The sequence below is a fragment of the Xiphophorus couchianus genome, chromosome 19, assembly GCF_001444195.1.
Source record: "Xiphophorus couchianus chromosome 19, X_couchianus-1.0, whole genome shotgun sequence".
In the NCBI taxonomy this organism is placed as follows: domain Eukaryota; kingdom Metazoa; phylum Chordata; class Actinopteri; order Cyprinodontiformes; family Poeciliidae; genus Xiphophorus; species Xiphophorus couchianus.
This window is the reverse complement of record NC_040246.1, coordinates 7052187-7072925: the sequence shown is the minus strand read 5'-3', so window position 1 is coordinate 7072925 and position 20739 is coordinate 7052187. Positions and strand designations below refer to the sequence as shown.

The following is a 20739-nucleotide window of genomic DNA, read 5'->3' as shown; positions in this document are numbered from 1 at the left end:
TGATTCCTTAACGAAAAGGATTTAGCTGTGCAGCAAACATAAAAAAGAAATTAAGAAATTGTGTGTCGCTCAAAAACACTTGAACTTGATTGTATTACCATGTTCCGATAGTTCTTAGATGTTTTATTGTCTAACACATTGTCTCCTGCTTTTCTAATTAGGACAACTGTGACACATTTGTTTCACCTAATACCGCCTTAGATTGAGAAAAATACAAGACTCCCTACAGGAAGGGATCATATTTATACTGAGGACCATTAACTCATCGGTTTAATGAGGATGATAGTTCGGAGCACAAAAAAAATTCAACACTTGTCAATATTTTACTGGAATAAAGTATTTAATTACCTGCGTGACATTTTCAGCGAAACCCTGAAAATCTGTTGGATAATTTTTATCTGACAGCAATTATCTCCAGCTGGCTGCACAAGGATGAAGAGGAACCTTTTTTGTGCAAATGCCAGTTTAATTTATGAACCTGCAGATTGCCTTTTTTTCCCAAGGAATCAGTTTGTTTCGCCGCATGAAGTAAGTTAGAGTCAAGTTAATTTCTCTTAACTAAATGCGTGTTTATGAATGATAAATGGAATTGATTTTTCCGACCTTTTGACTGAACAGTCAGAGTCATGTAGTGGGCAGAGTAGTGCTCCTTCCAGAAGGCAAACAGACGCTTGTACACGTTGATCTTTTTCTTCTTCGGCTCCTGCTTCAATGTCTCAGCGTTACCTAGAAGCGTGATGGATTAACAAGAATCAAAGATAGTTTCAGGACAGCAAAGATTGGATGCAGTGAGATGAAGCTAGAAAATTGGCATTTTATTCACCACACCTGTGTGTTATTGCTGCACATTCTCCAAGGAGGCCCAGTGTGTATTAAGTGTCCCAGTGGTGGTTTTTCCAGACTTACCCCAGCAGAACTTGCCCATAGGGTGTCCAGGTTTGGCCAGACTGCCGAACAGCATCTCCTTCCTGTGGGAGTCGGATGGCTTAGCCAGCTGGTACTCTGACAGGAAAAACAAAACACAAACAAGGAGTAGACAAAGGATTTAAAGAAAAAACAAAACACAACAATAGTTGGAGTATAAAAGAGCTACAGGAGCAGCTGCGATGTTTATAACCCCAAATAGATGAGGTACGATTTATCATCTCAGAACAGAGCAAGGGAAATGCAGCGGCAGAGAGACGCACCGCTGTCAACCGCCTCCACCTCCCTGTCGATGGCGTCTCGGATCATCAGGGGGCAGATAAAGAATTGGGCCCACCTGAGAACAACAAACGGCATGCAGATTTTATATTAGCAGCTTGCTTGCAAGACAGAGATAAAAAGAAATGGAGAATTTGTAAAAATCACCTAAGAGAAATGGTTAAAATGCCAGTGGAAACATGCAACTATTATCACACCATTTGATTTCTGTAATGCAAACTAAGATTTTTCAATAGATTATTTAGAAGGGTACAGAGAAACAAACTTCTCAGTTTAATAAAAATCACTTTAAATCCAAAGTATGAATAATTTTGGGCTTAACTGCAAGATGAACATAAGTGACTGGATTTAAATATTGTATTTGCAAATGAAATTACCAATTAGTCCAGTTGTACAAAGCTGCACAAAATTTTTATTTTACATTTTAGGGGAAAAAAATGCAATTAAATAATGTAAAATACAGTTGAGACAATTTGTCTGATAAGAGAAGATTATTTTAAAACTCTGAGCTGCAAGCAGCACTGGTCTTTGAGAATGCGACTGTATTTGCTTTTGCTTCCGCTAAGTGAACACAAAAAATGTTGTTCCAGGTTTTCCTGAGATTTCCTTAAAGCTCAGGTTACCACTTGAGCTAAAATGAAAATGCAGGCTTGCACATATTTGGGAAGAAAATAACTTCCTAAACATCATCCAAAGTGTGCAAGACACAAACAGATTTTATACCCTTCAAACAGCTGGACATGGATAGCCACAAGTCATTACAACGCATTACTAAAATCAAGCAGAAATGGGCTCTTTGACTTATCTTCTCTTGTTCTGTTTCTCTCTTCTCTGTTTATCCGTCAGTCAAGCAATAACTCTCAATAAGTTCGCCTGTGAAGGGTGACAGCAGCAAAAAAAACAACAAGAAAAAAACACACAAAGACAAAGGAAATCTCTCGTTTCCAAACCTGTCAAGGGCTTCTTTGAAGCTTTTTCTCTGGACGTCAAATTGGAAGATGGTCCTTTCGCAGTCGGTGGAGGCGTTGTCGCTCCCACCGTGCTTCTTGAGGAACGCATCAAAGCCGTTTTCTGACGGGTACTTCTCGCTGCCCATGAACACCACTGGAATACAACAAGGAAATCAGATGTGACGGGAGGAGAAGCGTAAAGTGACTGTACATCAATGAATGAATAAATAAATAAAAGAGCATAAATGAAAAATCCATCACAGCAGCTTTCTGAAAAATGTGTATTTTATTTATGGGTCCTCTTGTTTGCCTGGACAATGAGCCAAGAACAGATACAGCCTGACAACGCATTTCAGAAAATGATAGCTTTGTCTCTCTTCACACGGCTCTAAGCAAAGCTTTGAGCATTTGTTGACAGTACAGATGACAAACTTTAAAAATAAGCATGGGTTTCCTTTATGACTAATGACCTAAGAACAATGTTCCGCTATCTCTGCTGATAGCAGCAATCCTAAAGATGTGTGGCAGTCTGAGCTGCACCAGCTTTTTTCTCCCGACTTGTCCTGCTCTTGCACAATTAAAAGCAGGATACTATCGTCTACATTACCCAAAGTCCACGTAAATCAAATGATTAGCGGTAAATCATTGACTTATTATATGGACGACACTGCAGAATTGGCCGTAATTTTAAGGTTTTGAGATCATCTCCTAAATCTCAGTGTAATGTTCAGTCCACTGTCCAAAAATGGAAAGTGTGTGACAAATGTTCCAAGAGACTTAGCTGTGAAACAAAATTGGCAGGGCAAAGAGAGGATTAATCAGACAATCTGCCAGCCTACAAGGTGACTTCTAAAGGAACTTGAATATAGTGGATTTTACTGAGGGCTATGAGAGTAAAAGGGGGTGAAGATACAAAAATGTATGCCGCAATTTTTAGGCGTTTACATGTAAAAACATTTAAGAACCAGGTATCGTTTTCCCTCCACTTCACAATTATTCACCACCTTTGTCCATCAGATAACCAGCTGTTTAGTATGTGTGGTCGAGGCCACCATGACCTCCGATGTGTGCTGAACCTAAACTGACAGGCTGAGGAAGGACAGCATTATGAGGCGTTCAGACAGAAGGAGGTGTGCTGAGGTTTCCGAGGCTGGAAACCTCACCCAAGTTACTGGGCTTTGTTCACCCACTGCAGAATACAAAGGGCAGTTTTTGAAATAAGAAGTAGATAAATGTTACAATTTATGGTCAAAGTAGCAATACTACAAACTACGACGATGCATTTGGCATGTGCTGCGACCAACAATAGATCCAAATCTTTTAAAAAGTCAAAGTCCAGATGAGGGCTGGACATTTTGCCAGATATTTTCGGATTGATCGTCGTTTGCTGTGAAAAACTTCTTATCATGATAAGAATTTAGATTTTTCATTGTCTCAATAAATTTCAATTAATGACATCAAATAAAAAAGCAAAACTGACAATACTGTCAGAAATGTTATTTTTTTTCATAATTTTCTCTGCTGTTTGTTTCACAAAAACATCAATAAATGCTAGTAAATTAGAAAGAATGAGCGATTTGTGCAGTTTAGTGTTATAAATCACAATTTTATTTTATAACTGCCATCCTGAAGAAGCCTATTTTATATGGGAATGTTTTTCCAAGAACAGTATTTGTGTTCTTGAATATTGTTCCTTTTTTGCTACCCAAAAAAGCAGCAATAAATAGTCTATCATTTATTTTGTTGTTGTTATTACAGTAGCACCACAAAATATTGTGATAAGAGTCCATATTGTCCACCTCTAGTCCAGACCTAAATTTACTTAAGAACTTACTGAACACGTGCTTACTGTCCAGTCTGTTAAAGCTTGAGCTATTCTGCAAAAATGGAAGTTAAGAATGTCACCTTCTGATGTGCAAAGCTGACAGGAATGCAAAAGGGTTTGCAGCTGTAATTGTAGCAAATTAGATTTTACAAAGTTTTGACTCTGGGGGAATCATACACATGAATACCACACGTTTCAGATGTACCCATCAAAGCTTTTAAAACATCTTTCTAGATCATGTTACATCTTATCCAATTAACTGAAGAGTATGCTTGTGATATGACAAAACATTAAACATTTCTACTTAGTGTGAATTCTTTAAAAAGTCAGCATAAGTCTCAACAGCTAACAACAATGCTTAATGTAAATCCAACCTTACTGATGATTTTTGACTTCTTCTAAAATGGTTTCTTATATTTTATACCTCATGTATTAGATGGGGGGTTTTTTTGTAGGTAATGAGTTGAATGGAAATAAAAGCAGCAGAAAAAAGTGGGTCAAAAAAAAGCCTAAAAGAAAATTTTATGCCCTTTGCCCCATTCCACACACTGGATGACCATGGCCTCAGGAGAGGGTTATTCTGAGAGCTGTCACATCCTGTTAACTGATCTTGAACGTGACAAAACAAGAAAACAAGGCACGCACAACAAAGAAACAAAAACCTATTTGGAGCGCATTAAAACATTGGGATCAGTGGCAACATTAAAAGAGCGAAGGTAGAATATATTAATAGAGAATTTAGCCTCCTATCTTCCTAAGGCACGGTTAGCTGCGCTATCTTCCCACAACCTCGTCACCCGTTCTACTGAGGCTGGAGAAACATAGGAAGGAAAAGCCCTGAGGGCGATCATTCAGCAAAGAAGAGTTGACATTTTACACAAGGATCTGACGCTGGTTAGCCGTGCCAGGCCCTACAGATGTGTTCTAAAGATGGATTATTTAAACTAGATAATAACTCAATAAAAAAAACCACACACACACAAAGAAAAAAAGCCTCAAAAGTAAAACTGTTCGCACAGGACGATAACACTCCAGTCTCTATATTCAAAGCACATCTATAAAAATAAAAATGCTTTGAATGTAGCAGCAGAAAATAAATATATGACAGGGTTACCTTTCACTTCAAAGAAAAAGGTTTAAAAAAATAAATAAATGAAGGAAGGTAGGAAGCACTGAGACTCCTTTCTTCCACAATTTGGATTAATTGACTAAATCTCACGATAACCTCATTCAGTTAAGAGCTTTTCTCATACAACAAACCCAAATATTCTTTGGTTTGAAACATTCCGTTCGGTGATGTGGATGAAATGTACAGAATCCACTGTTCTAACTTACCTTTTTCACACCGAATCAGCCCTTAATTGTCCTGTCTCGGTTTTGTATCAAGGCACTGAAAAGAAGAAACTCGACTGGACTCTCCGGCGTTAATTACTCACTGTGCTCCAGAAAGTGAGCGAGGCCCGGGAGGTCGCTGGGGTCGCTGAAGCTGCCCACGCCGACACACAGAGCCGCGGCAGACTTAAACACAGAGAAATCAAATTATCTTTGAGACTTGTCCTGATTGTCAGAGTAGTGCAGCTGTTAAATAAGTACAAGCAATGCATTTGGAGAGAAGAACAAAGAAGAGACACAACGATAATGGGAACAGGGGAAAAGAATGCCGTCACATCATTTGCTGCTATGTATCATAGCATACATTCATTTTATTTTCTCATTGAGTGATCCCATGTTGGTTATATGCGGTTTCAATGCAGGCATTCATAATGCATTAGATGGCATGTTCACTTTTGTTGTATTATGCATTTGAACTGGGTTTTTTTTCCAGAGGATTCATTATTCAGTTCTTTGTATTTCCATGCAGCTCAAAGCACTTTACGAAACAAAGTGATCCAATTCATGTCCATAAAAATATAAAGGAAGTAAACCCAACACTTTCCGATCTTAAAAATAGGTCAAATTCATTGACATCCATTCCCATTTGACCCAAGTTATAGAACGAAGCAGTCAAATTTAGTTCATAATGCCAGTTGGTGAAGCTGTATAAGGAAGCCAAGATATTGTCTGATTTTGCAGGGATCCACCCTGAGCAAGCATGACTTGACCACAGGCTTCAGGTAAACACCAACAAGCTTTTGGTATAACTTTGAATTCATTTTTTTTTTTTTAAACCCTCTATCAGAAACAGTAGCCCAACTTTCTTGTCGGCTAGCCTTAAACGTTACCTCTAACGATGTAAGCCAGCCAAACTCACTTCTAATGTGTCTTTGAGATCATTGTTGTGCTTGAACACCACGAAACAGTGAAGTTAGTTTAACATCAGCAAGAGAGAAGCTCCTTCTCAAAACTCAAAACCTTTATGTTTGACTAAAATTTGCAGCTGCAATAGAAAAGCCAAATGTCATCTAAAGAAGTAAATGCATCTGGTTAGATTGCAGGGATAAAGCAATTTGGGCACTCTAACCGGATGAATGTTTGAAAGTGGTGGTCTGTCTGTAATTTCCTAAAAGACATTTTTTCAAATATTAGAGTGCAAGTACTGATGTGTAATTTACACAATGTGCACTAGGGAAAATCCTCAAAAACAAAAATAAAACGTGTGTACCCAATTCTAGTACACGATTCTTTCAGTAAAGTAGGAAAAAAAGAAAAAAAGAGAAAAACGAAAAACACTTACAAGTTCAGGTCCAAAAGAAATAAAACCCAAAACATATTTCTCGCATATTGCATCATCATGCCAGCCAAAACAGAGCATGTTAAAATTCTTACAAGAGGTTCTCTGCAAACTTGTTATTTTTGTCACATTTTACGGATAAACCGAATGTCTGACTTTACCTCTAAGTTAAGAAATACAGTAATATGGCAATTTATATTCATGGTTTAAGGGTAGAGACCAAAAGTGCAGTTTTTTTATTTATTTATTTTTTGGTCTGGTAAAAATTCATCCAATGTTCTAGATAAGCAACTTCAATTAATTCAAAAATGTAGCTTCCTCTAATTAGTAGTTAGGAAGCAGTGTTGGGTCTGAGAGGAAACAGAACTGGTCTCAGGTATGGCTGTCAGGTGAAAAAAAGAGAAACTAAAGGTTCAGGGGGGGTTTTTTGGAATCTGCAAAACAATACTGAAATCTGTGTCTTTAGAGCTTTGACCACATTTTCAATGTTCTTTTGTTTCATTGTTTCACTGTTCAGAGCAATTTCGCCCTGGAAGAGTTGGCTGTTGTTTTTCAAACAAGTACCGTACCTAAATGGACTTGTTGAATTATGCATTAGGAAGTTTCACTTTGTTGGACCCTCTGCGGGAATTTAAAGAAATACTTTGAACTTTGAGAGACAACAAGAAAGGAGCTGAAAGCTGCTGACAAGTTGAGCAACATGCAAACTTACTAGGTCTACACCAAAAATGGCACCAAACGTTTCATTTATCAGCAGTCAAATAAGCTTTAGTTTGTTCCTAATTTTATGTGGAATAAATATTTTTAAATGGCAAACAAATTTTAGAGCCTTAAAAATATATGAATACTAAAAACATAGAACATGAATAAATCATAATCAGCCTTTCTATTGTTTTTTTGTGAATAAGTAACTTTATCAGTAAAAAGCCTGGAATCCTTGTACTGTACATGGATGATGGTGTGTCATCTGAACAACTAATCTCCCACGAATAAATGCAAATTAATTAGGTGAAGGAACTGAGAACTGCACAACTGCTGGATGGCTTGGTAACATAGAGTCACATCAGGGAACATGCAGACATGCACAACTGTCTAACAAAGCTGGTCAGAAAAGGAGAATAATTTGTGTTTATTTGAGAGCTTTCTGAGTTTTGTCACAACTGGTCATTTGCCACTGCGGTAAATTTCAGCCGCACTAAGATAGTGGCAGGTTGCTTTTAAGGCCCTCAAGGGGATGTTGGTTTGCTAGATATACAAACTGTTGCATTTGGACATCTGCTCAGACTTTATTGTATTTTTTACTGGAAATGCTACCATATATACCTGAACTTTGTGAAACTGAATTCAAACTGCAGACTTTTGCAACATTATTTTAGTTTTGGGTTCATATTTTATTCCACATTAATGAACTAAGTTTGGCGTTACGAGCGTAACTTTGTCACTCTTCTGAAACTTTCGGTTGTCTTCTCTGCTGACTTGTACTCATCCTTTCTCTTTCACATTTTTTTTGTTTTTTTACATAATTTTTTACTTTGATTTGAATATAAGTGAAAAAAATAAAAATAAACATATATGCCTTTAAAGGAAAACTCAATGGATGTTGAGCATTTGTACAGCCTGCTAAAGTCTAATAGAGGCTTTTCAGTAAAGCACCAGTGTGGTACCTGTTTGTCTGCACTTCCTCTCTTCTTTTTAGCCCTTTTCTTGTCTTCCCTGCCTTCATCCACATCAGCCTCATCCTCGTGCTGGTGGTCCTCCTCTTCCTCTTCATCTTCCTCCTCCTCATCTTCTTCTTCTTCGTCGTCATCATCTTCCCCCTCTTCTTCTTTGTCTAAGTCGTCATGTTCTGATAGCACTGGCCCACTGTAGTCAGAGATGAGCAGAGCTGCGAGGCCATTGTCCAAAACGATGTACCTGAGAAGCATAAAACTTAAGGTAAAACCACACAACCACCTTTGGCGAACTCCAACGTCGCAAGTTTCATCGACTTTCTTCTTTCTCTTGTCCGATTTTTAGCGGGCTGTTAAATCATGTATTACTTTGAAGGCTCCATCTCAAACCCTCTGAGGCTTGTTCTGTGCTTCTTTTTCCACAGCACATTTTCTGACTACGCACCGCGGCGGCCCGGGGCACCGATGTGTGCTTAAAGCATGAAATCAGATCATCAGAGTGCAATAATAACAATGCACTGATCCAGCTGGAGAAGAAGCTCAATATCATTTGTGGATTGGGGTTAGTAGATCTAGGTCATTTTATCTCTACTTTCACATTTATGAACCAAGAAAATAGCTCTTCTTGATAGATTTCAGTGAATATGAAATTAAATTAAACACTGTGACTGGGAACAAACTAAAACCATAGGAGCTTTACCCAGAGGCAGTGTTTGGTTAGGGCTTTATGGCTCGCTGCCCAGGGAAGAGTACTGCCATGGGGCGATAAATTCAGTCAGCTGAGCCCAAACCAAATCTTCTTTCGCTTATTTGCATGTCCTGTCAATGAGGATTTGAGGATCTTTGTGAAATAGAAGGAAAAGGTTGAATGATCACATACATTTTCAGCCCTACATGAAATGCCACCGAATACTTTCAGAAGTCTTATATTCGGTAACTAAAATCCATGAGTGTGTAATTTAATCTCAGAATAACCACAACTGTTTCGGTTTGCTGGAGAGCATTAGTGAACACAGCAGACAGGTTGGGCAGAAAGTTGTGGGGAAGTTTAAAGCAGGGTTCGGGTTTTAAAGCAATACCCCGCAGAGCACTGTTTGATCGGTCATTTGAAAAAGATGGATCGAACAGAAGAGGATGGCACAACTTCAAATTAAATGAGACATGGATGTCCTTCTGAACTGACAGGAGAGCATTTCTCAAATAAGTAACCAGAAGGTCCATGGTAACGCTGAAGGATCTACAGCTCAGACAGGGGATTCTGTTGACGGGATAAATTTTAGTTGCTCCCTTTATGGGAGATTGGCAAAAATAACACCATCGTTGAAAAAAGGAGAAATCCAAGTGGGGATTACATGCCAAACATTGTATGTAACGAAAGACTGACAACAAACATCAACCTGAAGATGTTTTACATCCCAGTTGTAAAACATTGGATACAGTTTCATGCTGTGTGTAGCTTTTCTTTAACAGGGAAGCCGGTAATTCATAGGACGATTAATGGGGCTAAACATTGATCAATGCAGGGAAAAAAAAATAATCAAAAAACATGCTAGAGGCTGCAAAAGACTTGAGATTAGGTTGGACGTTTACCTTCCATGTGGTTGAATGGAGCAGTCAAATGCCAGACCTAAATCCAATTGACCAAATTGAGTCTTAGGGTGCATTCACACCAGTCCTGATTGGTTCGCTTTAACGGAACTGGTACTGACTCTGATGTGGACCAAACAGTGAACTCTGGTCCGCCTAAAAACCTAAGTCTAGGTTTGGTTGACGTAAACTCCGGCGCGTTTTGAATGAATATGTGAATGCCAAGCAGACAGGAGATTGCTCCAAAAGCAGGAAGCGGACTACACCGCAGGGCATTCTGGGTGAATAGAACCGAAACAAACACGAGAGTTACACGCTGGAGGGAGAAATGGTTTGTGGTCCTTCGCCAAAGACAAAAAAGAAATCCTACAAGCACTAAAATCTGACACTACTCCATTTTTGTTTACATCTTGCGAAGAAGGAAGTCACGCTCTGCATCTTCTCTGGAGGTTTTCATGTTGTTTCCTTCAGTGGTTCGTGGTCCCATCACAGGCGGGTTGCATCATGTGGGCAGGGGCACCACATGATGCAAACCAAGTATTTCAAAGGGTTTGCATCATGTGACACAGTGCAGTGAGTGTGAAGCTGTAAATGTAACAAATTTAGCAATTTTTGTGCCCAAAAGAACCAAATCTAGCAGTCAGTAAGGTGTGAAAACACCAGTCTTTGGATTTGCAAAGCTGGAAGAAAGACGTCTTACAAATAAAAGCAAAACATGCTTCTGAGCAGCATCACCTCAGAGGGGGTTGAATTTAAGTGCATGCCACACTTTTCAGACCAGTGTGCTTCTCACTGCTCAGCTGCAGTTCTCCAACGAAAACACCCAGAAAGAGCTTTGTACCTGTACTGCTTCGGGTCGCTGGGTGACTTGATGATCTCACGGTCTCCAACATTGTCCTCTCCTCCCCCATCATCCGCCGCAGCCCGGCTCTCCTCACGGGAAGCCGGGGCCTCCGCCTGGACCGAGCCCGGAGAGTCCGCCGCCGGGGTGTTACCGGACTTGTTTGTTTGCGGCATCCTCGGCACAGGTGACGAGGCTTTGGCACAGCGGACTGACAGCAGAGCGCGGCTGCAAACAACAGGACAGCTCGCCGTCACTGGGAATTTAGTCGTTAACGCGGCGACACGCCGTGTCAGCCAGAACAGGGCAATGATGAAGACCCTTCGGGCAACAAAAACAAACAGAAATATTGTAAACAAAATCATGTAACGGGACTTTATTGTCTCACACACACACACACACACACAAAGCCTAACCTACCAGCACAATGCAGCTATTCACAACGGCTGTCTGGGGCTTTCGCCCCTTTCAATTTGGTGTCAGCTAAAACCCAACCGCCCTGAAACAAACCTCACACCTCTGCGCCCCAAAAACACTCAACACCGAGGAGGAGACGTAGCTTAGTGTATAAAAAGCAGCGCCTCTGCTCAGGGTTGAAAGTCAGACGGGTGTGACAGCCGCCTTGGAGAACTGTTGGTCAGTAGAAATAACTTTTAACGCCGGCGTGTTTATCATGTATCCATACCTTCCTCCTTTGCTGTTAGCAGGACGTCCGCATCATGTCAATTCCGCTTTCCTCAACAAGCGGCGCCGTGATTGGCTGGAAGGATTTCACGACGCGCGCCGATTGGCTGCGCAGAATCAACGGGGCGGGGCTCAGGTGCTCCCACGTGTGCGCCTGGCAGTCAGCGGTGGTTACATCGCAGTGCTCAGAGATGGGACAGGCAGCAGCGACAAGGCGATACCATCTGTTACCTATTATAGATGCCTGATTGAGAATGTCCTGCTTGCCTCTTCTTATAATAAGTTGATGTTATAATTGATCCTTCCGAAATTTAAATCAGCTTGGGGGAGTTGAAGATGATATAAAGGCTGTTGTGATATTGCCCCCCTCCCTGCTCGGAATGAAAGTTAAGCTCTCTTTCAGACCTTCTCCCCTCCACTTGTGCAGTCATTTAAGCCTGGATGCTTTTTTGGCCGGTAGGCGGCAGGCATAAGCCACTCGGAGATGGGGAGGTTTTACTTCTGATTAGGTGTCTCTCTAGACCTCTATAATAGGTTAACAGTGCTGTTTTCACTGAATTTCAAGATCTTCCAGAGAGCCACCCCACGGCTGCTGAAGATCTGTTGTGCATTAAATCAGCAAAACAGAAAGAGCCTTCAGCGTAGTAAACAAACTGCGTCTCAATCCCCAAATCTGAGTCAAATGGATGGAAACACACTCTTATCGTGAATGAGCCACGTTGACATTTGTCCAGTGCTCTTCTTCAGTCTTGACTATGCCGAGTGTTGGCATTTCACCCCTCCGCTGTGCCAATATGTCCTCCCCCTCACTCACCGTATCCTCTCTCCCTCTCTCAGTCTGAAGCCAATCTGATTTGCCCCTGGGCCCGTGTTGGCAGAAAGAGGTGATAAACACCGCAACCATGACAACCGGCAAGCCAGACAAACGTCCGAGTTCTTGTATCCTAATGGCTTTCGCTTGGCATCCCCTCCTCGCTTAATTCATCACGTCCAGCCTTCACCTGAGCTGATATTAAGGCTCTCGGGACGGATGAAGGTGGCACGGCTTGGCTGCACTTTGAGCTTTTCTCATCCAGTCTTTTAAAGATAAGCCTCTGGCTCTTCTTATCAGCATGTGAGATGAAACGCTAGTGTTAACACTAAAGCCTCCACATCACTTTAAACAGAGCGCCGGCATTAGTCACTGAATAAATATTTCCTCAGTCTGATTAATATTAACATGGATGTTAGAAGTGCTGACATTCTGAAGGATACCGATTCTGGTACATTGATACAGTTCTTTGCCAGAAGTATATTGACACACCTTGAAGTTTTTCCTGCTTTGTCACATAATAACCACAAACCTCAATGACTACATTTTGGATATCATCTATTAAGCCGACACTAAATTCTGCATAATTGTGATGTGAAAAGAGAATAGTACCAGCATTTAAAAACTCCAACGTTTTTTTTTTTGGAGTATGTATCACCATCTAGGACAATGTAAAGCACTAAATTTCTGACTGTTCTCAAGCTTAGCTAAGGCTAAGTTTGTCTTAATATCTTGCCAAAGATTCTCAATTGGATTTAGGTCTGAACTTTGACTAGGACATTGTAACACATATCTATATTATTCCATGGCAGCTTTGTTGACATGGTTAATAAAGTTCTTCTGCTAATGTGAGCCTCTACGCTGTTTCAAGTGTTTTGACATGCCTACTAACACGTCTCAGTCTGAGATTGTTTTGTATGTAGCTCTGACTAGTTTCCATGAAAAACAAAAGAATAATCCACAAAGAAGAATGTTGACCTTATTTATCCTGAGAGTATTTTATTTATTTAGGAGCGCCTGAACAAAAGAGGCTGTACACAAAGAGATGTCAAAGTTGAATGATTTTTAATCTGACTTTGAAATCCATTCATAATTTTTCTTCAACTTCACCACACAGTCCAGTAATAAACACCAAAACAAAAAACAAAAAAAATCTGTTTGTAACATTGTAAAATGCAGTTAAGTTCAAACTGTGCAAATACTCTTGTAGTGCAGTGCGCAATGTTTCTTTTCTAAGACACATTCTTTTGATCAGCAAGCCTCTGACGCTTTGAAGAGTCGAGTTGTAGGACATGCATGCAAGCCCAAAGCTTGTTGAAAGCATGGCTGCTGTAATGGGAAGGCAAACCAACCTGTGTGAGCGGCGCGAAAGAGGCTTTTACCCGCGCTGCCATGTGAAAACTTTCCCAGTGTCACCGATTGATTGGACAGGCCTCTGCAAAAAAGCAAAAACCTCCTCTTCTTAATGCCAGCGCGTGGCCTTTTCATGAGCGAGGACGTCGTATCATCAGGAAGAGCAGCGTGAGCCATCGTAATTCTGTTTTTTTTTCTCCCACCACCCTCATTACCCCTTACTGTGACTGAGCCCAAATTGAAGTTCAGATTTGGCACCTTGGGCCTTCCCAGAAAAATTGTGTCTGTGTGCAAAATGCATTGTGGAACACATTGGACTGAATCACCGTAGGTATTATGAATTCATCCCCCTCCTCGGACAGCTTCCCGTAGAGTCACTGGAGGCGAAGGGGGTGAGAAAAGAAGAAGAAGAAGACAAAAAAATACCCAGCCTTACCTTTAAGACTCCAAGGGGGCAAGGTTCCCATGGCAACTGATTTGAATCCTAATTAAAACAGGAGATTTGATTAAGTGGTGCAGCAATGTGTGTGTCTGTGAGAGATCATGTGTGTGTGTGGGAGTCGACATGTTCTTGTGAGTCACGGTGTAAATGAGGAGGGGGTGTTGTGTGGCTATATGTGTGTTTATGTGTGTATAATCATGGGCCCGTGGGTAATCCTGTGAATCACTCCAGCGTCTCCGGCCCGGACGCTCTCACATGTGTGCATGTGTTCCGTGTATCCCGCGAGGCTCGTCCTTGCCTGCAGAACCACTGTGTGAATCAGAGGTGAGTCCTCTGGAGTTGCCCTCTGCTTTAATCTGGAGCTAATGACAGAACCACCTGCCCTCCTGGCTGTCCTCGTCCTCCTCCACATCTCACCAAACCTCCAATGCCCACCGCTCATTGTCGTCTCCCACCCATAGCCGGTCTGTTTCTCTCCCCTCCCTCCTCCGTCAGCCCCTCTTCTCCTTCATTTCCTTTTTTTTTTCTTCTTCTTCCCACTTTTAGATTCTTTGAAGAATAAATGTCCTTTAGCTTATTTCAAATTGATCTCAGTTGTATATTGCTAATATACTTAACCCTCATATGACCATAATTTGCAACTGGGCCACCTTTTTTTTTTGGTTTTGTTTTTTTAACTTTATGGCTGTAAAATTCTCAAAAAAATGTGCATTGAGTCTGTATTTTTTGCTCTTTTTTCCGGAATAATTTCAACTTTCAGTGTCTGACAGCTATTTAACATTTCTGTTGATCAAAACTTGTGAACAAACAGTTTAAAGAGAAAAAAAATCAGAATTGAAATTGTCAGGTTTATCACTGAACAAGAACTTGAAGAATACAGGGGCAAACAATTTCAAATGAACAATTTAAACATTTAACTGCATTTTATAAATGCAGAGGAAACTGTGAAGCCTGGCCTCCAATTTACCAGATTTTATGCCTGTTTTTTTTGTGGTAGGCTTTAAAGCAGTCCCTCTCCAGCTGCATGTCTGAGAGTAGAAGTAATAATAGTTGAAATTATTTAAATTATTTAAATTAAATTATCCATGTACCTGAGTATATTTTTAAAAATATGCTGTGGTAATTATTATTAGTCTAGATCGGGCTGTGGAAAAGTACTTGCCTCCTGACAGCTTCTTTCTGCTGTTGACAATTTTTTTTTGTCACACTTTATTGTTTTAGATCAATAAACACATCTAATATCAGACAACAATATCCTGAGAAAACACAAAAAGCTGTTTTCATATTTGTGACAAAGTCATTTCCACTTACACCTATTTTGGGCAAAGCGATAACAAGTGGTTGCAATAATTGGCAATGAATATCATGTGACTGTAGAGGAATTTTGTTCCGCTCTCCTTTGCAGGACTCGACTCAAGCACAAATGACCTGATTTAAGTCAGAACTTTGATTAGAGCACAGCAAAACCTTCATTATACTCGTTTATAGGCGTTCAGAAGTGAACTTCCTGATGTGCTTCAGATCATTGTTCTGGCGCTCGGGCACAAAATGACGGCCAGATTTCCTCCAACGAGAGAGCAACCTTCAGTGTTTCGTCAATTACATCGAATTTTTCAGGGTCAGAAGCAGTGAAGCAATCCCTGATCATCAAAACACCACCTTGGTAAGACGCTCTAAAGTTCTCTAAAGCGCTGAGCTGGTTTTATGCCAGATGTAGCTGGACACAAATCATCCTTAATGCTGTTGACAGAATATATTATGTAAGTGTATTGCTGCAGAGTTTTGAGCCAACTGAAGCATTTTTTTGTTTATCCGATGCAGCTGTGTGACTTTGAGGTATGTGGTCGATACGCAGGGCACCCAGGGCAGCGGATGGAAGGTTTGTTCATCAAGAGCACAGTCCCATGGGGTTCAGTCTGCATGGACGTAGCAGAGCCAATGGGGACAACAGGAAAGAGAGGTGAGAAGTACCTCTTGGTGCTGATGGACACAGTGACAACTGCTAGAAGAGCAGGTCTTCCCCTGCAGAGGAACTCCGTTCACGTCACAGAAAGCAGGGAGGCGAAGACACTTCTCCTTTTTGCTTAGAGAAGGAAAAGGGAAGTTGCAGCTTGAAGTGTCACTGAAAACAGGGCAGAGAGTTTGGATTAAAGCTCAAGATCGGCCTGCATCTACGGTGATCAAGCTGAGATTCAACGCCCGAGATTTTGTAAAGTAAGTACTGAACTTCAACACAGTACTACTGATGAAGAAAGGGGTCCATGAGGAAGCAGTGCTCAAGCCAGTTCTTAGCTACAGCGAACCAGAACATTACAAGAAGATGGCCAGAGAATCAAGCACCATGCCATCCTACAGTAGACTGGTCACTATTACAGGAAGGTTGCCGTTCAAAGAACAACTTCAAGGCTTTGGACTGGGAGGGCCGTGAAGAAATTGGATTATGCTAAAGAAGAACTCCTGTCACAACCTGATGGATTAAAATGGAAAAGGATCATGATTACGGATAAAGCGTCATGATGCTTATGCTTTTTGCTTTGCTCTGCTGAACAGCCAGAATTTGATTTTTTTTTTTGAGGCCTTCTGTCTCAGCCCATCTTCCCTAAAGAACCATTCCACATCCTGAAGAACCGACAGTTCATCCAGCGAAGGTTCCTGTAGAAGAATCAGAGCGATCCAAGTTTTCTTCGACATTCATCACCTCATGGGGGAAATCAAAACTCCAAAGAGGGGGTGTCAAGAGAAGTGGAGTTTTGATGACTACACTGAGCCCTCTGTGAAAACTGAGGATGAAGAATCTGCATCTTCACATCCCAGACGAACCTCTTCTCTTTCTAGTGGATGAGGACGGCGAACTGCAGGAGGGTGATGGACTCCCAGCATGTGAAAGGTCTGACCTCGTGGAGGGGGTGTCAAGAAAATCCGAGCTCATCCCACTTCCCCATGCTGGAGATTTTAGTTTAACAGTAATAATAAATAAAGTTATCTTTAAAATGAATCACTCAAGTGACATCTAGGCCCAACAGTAGACTTAAGTGTCAATAAAATAAATCTAGTTGTGTGTGTTGTTTTTGTCTCATGCAAACTTTGCTTTAATTCTACTTTTTTCTATCTAATCATAAGAAATCATAGTCAGTCAGAGAGAGTCATTAAACAGGAAAAGCAGGTTTCCTGGAAAAAGAGGAAGTTTCCAGCCTGCAGATTTATAAAAATAGCTGAGACTATTTTAAAGCATGAAAGTTTTAAAAAATTAAATCTAAACATTATTAGTAATTGGATAAGATTCAAAGTAAAATACTTATATGAATATTGGTTTACTTGTAATAATACACTTATATTTGTGGGAACTACAAGAAAAACAAGTAACTGTAACTTTAGTAGTAAATAATTAGAATCATGTATTATTCTTGGTTTCTTTTCAGAAAAACATCTGTAATAACTCACATTAAGATTATAATAAGAATAATTAATAAGTTATGGTTATAAAATCATAAATGAATGATAGATCAGAGAAGCTGAAGAAAATAAATGTGATATAAGTTATGGTTATAAAATTATAAATGAATGCTAAATCAGAGAAGCTAAAGAAAATAAATGTGATATAAATGTGATTTTGACATTAAACTTGAAATGGTGTAAAAAGGTGTAACTGCAATTAAACATCACTGATATGTTGGAGGTAGAGAGTAGGTGAAAGGTTGTGCAGGCAAGGGACACAGGAGGTTGAGCAACCCTGAGACATTGGCACAGACATCAGGAAATGTCTGTAAGACAGTGATGGATATGAGATCATCTGTCTAAGCAGACAGCAGGCGCACCAGGGGGGTGGATGAACCCTATATAAGGTGAGTGCAAAAGAGGAACCTTTTGTTGGATCCTCCGGGCAGCTTCGAGCCAAGATCGAGATGGACAAAAAACTCTGCAGCTGAAGAAGAGCCGGGGCCACGGAGCCGGAGACTGTCCTGCACATGGAGACCAACCCGTCTGGCCCACAATCTGTGGCTTCGAATCGCACTTCTCTCATCGGCTGGGTTCTGACCCCAAAGACAAAGATGAAGACAAAGACAAGGAAGAAGAACTGGTGCCTTTTTTCCTGCCAGCACCAAGTCCTGTGTGACCTCAGCATCCATGCGGAGAAGAAGTTCATCGGACCTACGGAGATCCTGGCCTTCATCGATCAACATCTTCCTCCTGTTGCAACACCTTCTTCATCATCAAGCCAGGTCTGGGGTTCGAGGCGCCAGGCTCCGTCCGTCTCTCTCAAAGGTTCCCTTTTTTAGTTCTCAGTATCAGCAGTAGGGAAAGATAGACTAGATGACTGATTTTACTTATTTGATTATTTCTGCTACTGAATTAAGCTGTACTGACCCTTGCAAAAATGCCTTACTAATAAAATATTTAGCATAAAGAAAATCTAAAAGATGTTGTGGACATTCAGTTAATGAGTCACCTTAAAGTTCTTTGATGGTTGTAAAATAGCTGTGATGTTTGATTCTGGAGAGGAAGAGGTGGAAAATGTTTTTAGGTTGCTGGTAGCCCATATTTAAAACCTCATCCTTGGGACTCGCCCGAGTCACTAAAACCTACCTGGTTCAATAACAAATGCAAGTTGCAAAATAGAGAACGAGCGACCGTTAACAGGTGTGCTCTGTGAAACTAGTTGGCTGTAGGCTGCTCAGTCTGGCTAATTCACAGGGGGAAGAAGGGTGGGACACCTGGATGTAGGCCGTCAGATAACCAGGCGAATCGTTTCTCGAAACCAGCTTAAACAGAGTTTACTTCAGTTCTGGACAGGGTAAATCCCAGCAGATTTAGGAAACTCAACGGACCCGTTAGACGGAGAGCTGGTAGCACATCTCCCCTCTCAGAAGAGGAAGTACGAGAGTGAGAGAGTAGAGACAGAAAGGAGGGGGGGGGGTGTTGCGCAACAACAAGTGGCCCCACGTTGGGCGCCACTTGTTGTTGCGCAACACCCCCCCCCCTCCTTTCTGTCTCTACTCTCTCACTCTCGTACTTCCTCTTCTGAGAGGGGAGATGTGCTACCAGCTCTCCGTCTAACGGGTCCGTTGAGTTTCCTAAATCTGCTGGGATTTACCCTGTCCAGAACTGAAGTAAACTCTGTTTAAGCTGGTTTCGAGAAACGATTCGCCTGGTTATCTGACGGCCTACATCCAGGTGTCCCACCCTTCTTCCCCCTGTGAATTAGCCAGACTGAGCAGCCTACAGCCAACTAGTTTCACAGAGCACACCTGTTAACGGTCGCTCGTTCTCTATTTTGCAACTTGCATTTGTTATTGAACCAGGTAGGTTTTAGTGACTCGGGCGAGTCCCAAGGATGAGGTTTTAAATATGGGCTACCAGCAACCTAAAAACATTTTCCACTTCTTCCTCTCCAGAATCAAACATCACAGCTATTTTACAACCATCAAAGAACTTTAAGGTGACTCATTAACTGAATGTCCACAACATCTTTAGATTTTCTTTATGCTAAATATTTTATTAGTAAGGCATTTTTGCAAGGGTCAGTACAGCTTAATTCAGTAGCAGAAATAATCAAATAAGTAAAATCAATCATCTAGTCTATCTTTCCCTACTGCTGATACTGAGTACTAAAAAAGGAACCTTAGAGAGAGACGGACGGAGTTTGGCGCCTCGAACCCCAGACCTGGCACGATGATGAAGAAGGTGTTGCAACAGGAGGAAGATGTTGATCGATGAAGGCCAGGATCTCCGCAGGTCTGATGAGCCTCCTCTCCGCATGGATGCTGAGGTCACACAGGACTTGGTGCTGGCAGGAAAAAAGGCACCAGTTCTTCTTCCTTGTCTTTGTCTTCATCTTTGTCTTTGGGGTCAGAACCCAGCCGATGAGAGAAGTGCGATTCGAAGCCACAGATTGTGGGCCAGACGGGTTGGTCTCCATGTGCAGGACAGTCTCCGGCTCCGTGGCCCCGGCTCTTCTTCAGCTGCAGAGTTCTTTGTCCATCTCGATCTTGGCTCGAAGCTGCCCGGAGGATCCAACGAAAGGTTCCTCTTTTGCACCCACCTTATATAGGGTTCATCTGTCTGCTTAGACAGATGATCTCATATCCGTCACTGTCTTAAGAGACATCATGTCATGATGTCTGTGCCAATGTCTCAGGGCTGCTCAACCTCCTGTTTCCATATAAGGTGCTGATCATCTCTGCTCTCCTGTTAGTTCCCCTTTTTCCCTTCCTGTCACCTTTCACCTACCATCTACCTCCAACATATCAGTGATGTTTAATTGCAGTTTTACAACCTTTTACACCATTTCAAGTTCAATGTCAAAATCACATTTATATCACATTTATTTTCTTTAGCTTCTCTGATTTAGCATTCATTTATAATTTTATAACCATAACTTATTAATTATTCTTATTATAATCTTAATGTGAGTTATTACAGATGTTTTCTGAAAAGAAACCAAGAATAATCTATTATTCTAATTATTTGATACCAAAGTTACATTTGCTTGTTTTTCTTATAAGTGTTCTCACAAATGTAAGTGTAAGTATTATTACAATTAAACCAATATTAATATAAGTATTTTACTTTGAATCTTATCCAATTACTAATAATGTTTAGATTTCATTCTTTAAAACTTTCATGCTTTAAACTAAGAAATAGTCTCAGCTATTTTTATAAATCTGCAGGCTGGAAACTTCCTCTTTTTCCAGGAAACCTGCT

General features: G+C 40.9%; 1 protein-coding gene across 2 annotated transcripts in view; it reads right to left on the bottom strand.

Moving 5' to 3' along the window:
* Positions 1-11535, bottom strand: part of LOC114134205 (nardilysin-like) — a 35755-nt gene extending 24220 nt beyond the window's left edge. Inside the window, exons 1-8 of one of the 2 annotated variants that reach the window (XM_028000622.1) lie at positions 11433-11535; positions 10748-11068; positions 8314-8563; positions 5415-5496; positions 2154-2307; positions 1188-1261; positions 907-1002; positions 604-726 (exon numbers count right to left, since the gene is read on the bottom strand). In XM_028000622.1, the coding sequence (XP_027856423.1) occupies positions 604-726; positions 907-1002; positions 1188-1261; positions 2154-2307; positions 5415-5496; positions 8314-8563; positions 10748-10923 (955 nt within the window). In that variant the 5' untranslated portion in view covers positions 10924-11068; positions 11433-11535. The other variant, XM_028000621.1, reaches the window with a different exon arrangement.
* Between the last annotated feature and the right edge of the window lie 9204 nt (positions 11536-20739).